The 6,926-nt window shown below is 39.3% G+C and overlaps 1 protein-coding gene across 2 annotated transcripts; it reads right to left on the reverse strand.

Moving 5' to 3' along the window:
• Positions 1 to 1,056: 1,056 nt before the first annotated feature.
• tmed8 (transmembrane p24 trafficking protein 8) lies at positions 1,057 to 5,924 on the reverse strand. 2 transcript variants are annotated; one of them, XM_031788165.1, is made up of 5 exons: positions 5,783 to 5,924; positions 5,484 to 5,562; positions 5,302 to 5,398; positions 4,771 to 5,082; positions 1,057 to 4,603 (listed from the first exon to the last, which is right to left on the reverse strand). In XM_031788165.1, the coding sequence occupies exons 2-5, from the start codon at positions 5,508 to 5,510 to the stop codon at positions 4,386 to 4,388; spliced, it is 654 nt and encodes a 217-aa protein (XP_031644025.1). In that variant the 5' UTR covers positions 5,511 to 5,562; positions 5,783 to 5,924; the 3' UTR covers positions 1,057 to 4,385. The 2 variants fall into 2 exon arrangements, with proteins under 2 accessions (XP_031644025.1, XP_020355486.1); XM_020499897.2 differs by having other exon boundaries at positions 4,771 to 5,064; positions 5,783 to 5,917.
• Between the last annotated feature and the right edge of the window lie 1,002 nt (positions 5,925 to 6,926).

Genomic DNA, 6,926 nt, shown 5'->3' on the forward strand with positions numbered 1-6,926 from the left:
ATGGGCTGTTTACAGTCTAGCTCGACACCTAGGTATTTGTAGTTGTCCACATATTCTAAGTCAGAACCGTCCAGAGTAGTGATTTCTACTTGCACATCATCATCTGCTCATCTATCACTCCGGTGTTAATTTGCTAAACTGTAATTACTTCGCTACTACGGCCTATTTATTGCCTTACCTCCTCACGCCATTTGTACACACTGTATGTAGACTTTCTTTTTTTCCTATTGTGCTATTGACTCTACGCTTGTTTATTCCATGTGTAACTCTGTGTTGTTGTTTGTGTCGCACTGCTTTGCTTTATCTTGGCCAGGTCGCAGTTGTAAATGAGAACTTGTTCTCAACTAGCTTACCTGGTTATTAAATAAAGATGAAATAAATAAAAAAGATATATTTTAAATTAGACAAAATTACATTGGATGACCAAGGATATTACTTCTATTCTCCAAAACTACTAAATATATGCTTTCAGTTGAGGGTTATGTAGCACTCAGATTAACACACCAATGCATTTACATAGAACCAGACATTAGTTTATATATATGGTACCAGTCAAAAGTTTGGACACATTTACTCATTCCAGGGTTTTTCTATATGTTTTACTATTTTCTACATTGTAGAATAATAGTGAAGACATGACAACTATGAAACAACACATATGGAATCATGTAGTAACCAAAAAGTGTTAAACAAATCAAAATCTATTTTATATTTGAGTTTCTTCAAAATAGCTACCCTTCGCCTTGACAGCTTTAAACACTCTTGACATTCTCTCAACCAGTTTCACCTGGAATGCTTTTCCAACAGTCTTGAAAGCAATCCCACATATACTGAGCACTTGTTAGCTGCTTTTCCTTCACTCTGCAGTTAAAGAAAAACCCTTGAATGAGTAAGTGTGCCCAAACTTTTGACTAGTACTGTATATATGACCCAAAAATCCTTAATTGATCTTGAAAGATAATCATTGGCCGAGACCAAGCTCTCTATACTTTACTTCTTAATGGGAACATAAAGCAAATGAGCTGTAGAAAAAAAAAAAAAAAACATAATTCAATGCAAATGACAATCTTTCTTCTTTATTGTGATTTATTTTTAAAAGGAAAGCTTATAAGAAACAGAAGTGCATGCAGTACAAAGCACAGCAACCATGGGATACTTATTTTCAGTTCCTTATATTTTAACAGCACAATTCATATGATACAGTACCTTTGGAAACATGCACAACACAGATGGATGAGGTACAAACATTATTTTTTGGAACCACGTATGGGCGGCTAAAATAAATTGCGAACATGATTAGGTGCATACAGAGCTACAACACAGAAAAGACACACACAATACAAATTCTTATTTTACAGAGATCTGTGCATAAAATTGTACTTTAAAGGGACTATCCAAATCATAACTTTATACTGAACAAAAAATAAACGCAACATCTAAAGTTTTGGTGCCATGTTTCATGAGCTGAAATAAACGATTCCAGACATTTTCCAAACTCACAAAAAGCTCATTTCTCTCAAATGCTGTGCACAAATTGGTTTACATCCCTGTTAGTGAGCATTTATCCTTTGCCAAGATAATCCATCCACCTGACAGGTGTGGCATATCAAAGAACCTTATTAAGCAGCATGATCATTACAGAGGTGCACCTTGTGCTGGGGACAATAAAAGGCAACTAAAATTTGCAGTCACTCAACACAATGCTAAAAACGTCTCAAGTTGAAGGAGCGTGCAATTGCCATGCTGACTGCAGGAATGTCCAAGAGAGCTGTTGCCAGATAATTTGATATGAATTTCTCTACGATAACCTGTCTCCAACGTCACTTTAGAGTATTTGGCAGTACGTCCAACCGGCCTCATAACCGCAGACCACGTGTAACCACGCCATCAGGCAGCTTCACCTATGGGATTGTCTGAGGAGGGAGGGGGGGGCGGGGATCCTGAGGAGTATTTCTGTCTGTAATAAAGCCCTTTTATGGGTAATAACTCATTCTGATTGGCTGGGCCTGGCTCCCAAGTGTGTGTGTGTGTGGGGGGGGGGGGGGGGGGGGGGGGCAATGCCCTGCCCAGTCATGTGAAATCCATAGATTAGGGCCCAATGAATGTATTTCATTTGACTGATTTCCTTCTATGAACTGTAACTTAGTAAGACCTTTGAAATTGTTGCATGTTGCGTTCATATTTTTGTTCAGTATAGAAATAGATTGAATCTGTTAGTATTTATAATAGTCTCATGCTATTGTCCACAAAGACCAACCCACCGTCTGACAACCAGCAAACTAAATAGGGACTTGGCAATGTAAATATTGAACCAATATTACATAAAAGCTTTTTGTGATAGGGCATGGCTTTTATTTGTGTCATAAAGACAGACGGTGACCATTTGCTTTATCATTGGATTCTGAGCAACATTCAATATTCTTTCATTGACAATCACTCATTCCAATCACAGTACGCAAAAAAACTATTGAATTGTTGTGTAGAATATTTGTTTAACTGCATTTGGATTATCATACAATTCAAGTAAAACAAAAACATTTTTAAAAGGCAAAAAAGTGACATATATGAAGCAAAAAATAAAACAAATTACAGTTCTTTGGAGCAACCTCTCCCGATTAAGCTTTCCACCTAGCAATCATCTTTCTATCAGTGTTCCCTAATTGCTGCCACCAAAGAAATGTTGTGTCTGATTAATATACATTACCAGTCAGGTTTGGACACACCTACTCATTCCAGGGTTTTTCTTTATTTTGACTATTTCCTACATTGTAGAGAATTAGTGAGGACATCAAAACTATGAAATAACATATATGGAATCATTTTTTTTTTTTTATGTGAGATTCTTCATAGTAGCCATCCTTTGCCTTGATGACAGCTTTGCACACTCTGCATTCTCTCAACCAGCTTCATGAGGTTTCCTGGAATGTATTTCAATTAACAGGTGTGCCTTGTTAAAAGTTAACTTGTAGAATTTCTTTCCTTCTTCATGCATTTGAGCCAATCAGTTGTGTTGTGACAAGGTAGGGGTAGTATACAGAAGATAGCCCTATTTGGTGAAAGACCAAGTCCATACTATGGCAAGACCAGCTCAAATAAGCAAAGAGAAACGACAGTACATCATTACTTTAAGACATGAAGGTCAGTCAATGCAGTTTTTTCAAGTGCTGTCGTAAAAACAATCAAGTGCTATGATGAAACTGGCTCTCATGAGGACCGCCACAGGAAAGGAAGACCGAGAGTTACCTCTGCTGCAGAGGATAATTTCTTTAGAGTTACCAGCCTAAGAAATTGCAGTCTAAATAAATGCTACAGAGTTCAAGTAACAGAAACATCTAAACATCAACTGTTCAGAGGAGACTGTGTAAATCCGGCCTTCATGGTCGAATTGCTGCAAAGAAACTACTACTAAAGAACTCCAATAAGAAGAAGAGACTTGCTTGGGCCAAGAAACACGAGCAATGGACATTAGACCAGTGGAGATCTGTCCATATTTGAGCTTTTTGGTTACAACCACCGTGTCTTTGTGAGACACAGAGTAAGTGAACGGATGATCCCTGCATGTGTGCTTCCCACCATGAAGCATGGAGGAGGTGGTGTGGGGGTGCTTTGCTGGTGACACTCAACGATTGATTTAGAATTCAAGGCACACTTAACCAGCATGGCAACAACAGCATTCTGCAGCGATACAACATCCCATCTGGTTTGCGCTTAGTGGGACTATCATTTGTTTTTCAACTGGACAATGACCCAACACACCTCCAGGCTGTGTAAGGGCTATTTGGCCAAGAAGGAGAGTGATGGAGTGCTGCATCAGATGACCTGTCCTCCACAATCACCCGACCTCAACAACAATTGAGATCATTTGGAATGAATTGGAGTGAAGGAACAGCAGCCAACAAGTGCACAGCATATGTGGGAACTCCTTCAAGACTGTTGGAAAAGCATTCCAGGTGTAGAGACATTCTACAATGTAAAAAATTAAGAAAAACCCTTGAATGAGTAGGTGTGTCCAAACTTTTGACTGGTACTGTACATATACATAAGATATATATATATATATATATATATCTTTAAAATATGGTCAATTTGCCTTAACTCACTGCACATAACTTTTAAACAGAACATGGCACAAACACAAGGCTATGTCAAATCTTTCTCTATAAACACAGTAAAACATATGAGCAAAATGTCCCACTTCATACTTCTCTGGTCCTCTTAGATTTTAAGTGTAGACTAGGAGTGAGCAACATCCGCTGATTGTAATGAAAAATCTATGCACTTATAATTAACCATAACATGTTCTATGGAATCAAAAATATTGAATCAAAAATAAGTAATTCTAGTAAGTCATACAGTCATATGCAAAAGCTGACAGCTACAGTTCCTCAGGCACTGTAATACACTCTATAGTACAGAGTCTTATTTCGCCATAGTGAGTAGGAGTTATTAAACTTCAGAAGGTAAGTGCCTTCGCCTGGATACTCGTGACTGCCACCTTGCACTGCCATGTGACTGTCCAGACGATACACAGGTAAGATTTCCCCTATGTTGGAGCTGGCCAATGATTTAGAACCCTTCTCAACATCCCCTGGGTTGATAAGTCCTGCATGAGACAACACATATGGCCTTCAAGACAATTACAACCTCAACTAATTTAAAGATAAGTTATTATTAAAGATACTCAAATCTTTTCAAATAAAATTGAGATTATTTCATATTAAATTAGTTTGGAACTAAAATTTCAAACCAAAAGAGCAGGTGCCTACTGACCCTCTAGCTGATTTTCCTCCTCTTCGTCATCGCTGGATTCACTAATGTGGACCGTGATGGCCTGGCTGGTGACAGGGTTCCAGTCAAAGGAGATTCCAAAGGCTATGTCATAGCTATCTGTGGCAAACTCCCAGCACACTTGCTTTCCCTCAGGAACGGTGGGCACATGCACTGTCAAAATGTTTCCTCGTTTCACTGTCACCACACGGTCCTTCTCCAGTCGCAGCTTGGACTTGAGCTCCTTCATCGCCATGGAGGTCCACGTGGAGGGAGGCTTCAGCGGTGGCATTTGGGCTAGAGCACAACCATAGACTATATGTGAGGACAACATGGGAACCAAACATGAGCAGTGTTCAAAAATGTGTGATATAATTACTCAATTTCAGATCCTTTGTCAAATAGATATTTTTCAGCATGCTCATTATTTTATTAATATGTTGCAATACAGACATCAGACTCCAGAACATGGATGAAAGCTATGAGTTATCTTTAGTGGCAGTGGGTGTTAAACCCTAGACTAAATTGTCTCACCTTTTCTCTCTCCAGGGTTCTGGCTATTCCCACTGCTGTTGCTCTCCTCAACATCTCCCCCCATGGCCTGCTGCCCGGCAGGAGACTGTTGATTAACCTGAAAACACACAAGTGCTTGCAATATTTTCATTTCATTGCCATGTACTTTTTTTTATGTGGCATGATGTTTGCATGATGTTTACCTCAGCTGGCTGGTTGGTTCCATCCATATCAGGGTGACTTATGGGGTGGTTGGAGTTAGAGAGGCCTCTGCTCTGGAGCCTGTACACAGACAGTATGACCATTCTAACTTATAAACACAATTCAGCATACAATACAATTGTGCTATGTAAGGCATTCATAAAACAGGCAATGTATTACAACTATACAAAATTGTTATGCCGTATTTAAATTGTATTTAGTTATAGCATATTACAGGAATTAAATACAGTAGTTATACAGCAAAAGATCAAAGTAGGTCTAGCAAGAACAAGTGAGTAACCTGTCTAGCGGATTGGTCTCCGACGTTATCCAAGGGAAAGAGGAAACCGATAACACTGTCAATCTGGATTGACGCTCCGAAGTAGACTCTAATTTATCTCTCTCTAAAATGAATGCATAAACACCGTTCAATCTCGCTCTAAATAGCGTCCTGTATTAAGTCCCTCCCCTTTACACACACACCAGCACGAATGCCGCGTTCAAAACAACTTGGAACTCGGAAATCTCCGACTACAGAGTATTCAAGACGACCGGAAATCTGGAAAAAAAAACGAGCTGGGGAAGATAGTTTTGAACGGTCATCTAACTCGAAATTCCATCTCGGACCTCTTTCTTGAGCTTCGACCTGAAGATCAATGTCGTCATTATTTTACCTCGTATTTTTCACAGTTTCAAGTTGTCTTGAACATACCATAACGCGCAGTTTACCATCATGTTAGAAGACAAAGTTTTTCTGGGGGGGCTGTGTGTATTGTTGTTGAATTGATAGATATTGCTGCATTGTTGGAGCTAGAAACATAAGCATTTCGCTGCACCGTGCTTCTACATCTGCATTGCTTACTGTTTGGGGTTTAGGCTGGGTTTCTGTACAGCACTTCGTGACACCTGCTGATATAAATAGGGCTTGATAAATACATTTGATTGATTTTGCGTACGCAACCAATAAACTGATTTGATTTAGTCAGCGAACTTCAAAGTCCGATTGGTGCGCGCGCGGTTACAAATTAACATTCCTAGATAGCTTCCTGGTCACATAATTGCAACAGATTTGAAACCAATTTCATTGCAACAGCTAGATTATCAAATGTAACAGCTCAATATACATTGAGTTGTTACAGACGCTACTAGCAAGCTGATGTCCCCGCCGAGCAATCACTGCACCCACTGGCCATTCTGAGCTGGGCGTACGCTTGCTAACGTTAGCTATAGTTAGCTAGCCAGTTGAACTAGTCGTAAGATCCTCTGCCATTCTTGGAATCGACATAATCTTGTAACTCGTCAACAAATTATAAATAAAATAAACTACCAGAGATAATGATAATAGGCACTCGCACATCTGAGCTATATATTTTTGCAGGTGCATGGTAATAGGTGAATAAGATTAGAAATAAGAAGAGACCCGCACACTGCTCTTTAAACGCCTT

Source organism: Oncorhynchus kisutch, linkage group LG14, assembly GCF_002021735.2.
Source record: "Oncorhynchus kisutch isolate 150728-3 linkage group LG14, Okis_V2, whole genome shotgun sequence".
NCBI lineage: Eukaryota > Metazoa > Chordata > Actinopteri > Salmoniformes > Salmonidae > Oncorhynchus > Oncorhynchus kisutch.

Bases quoted from the DNA above. Each gene is read 5' to 3' on its own strand.
- tmed8 (XM_031788165.1), bottom strand. From the start codon at position 5,510: ATGGATGGAACCAACCAGCCAGCTGAG. The intron at 5,083-5,301 runs GTGAGACAATTT...CCTCACATATAG, and splicing joins GAACCCTGGAGAGAGAAAAG to TCTATGGTTGTGCTCTAGCC. The intron at 4,604-4,770 runs GTCAGTAGGCAC...TGTCTCATGCAG, and splicing joins GGAGGAAAATCAGCTAGAGG to GACTTATCAACCCAGGGGAT.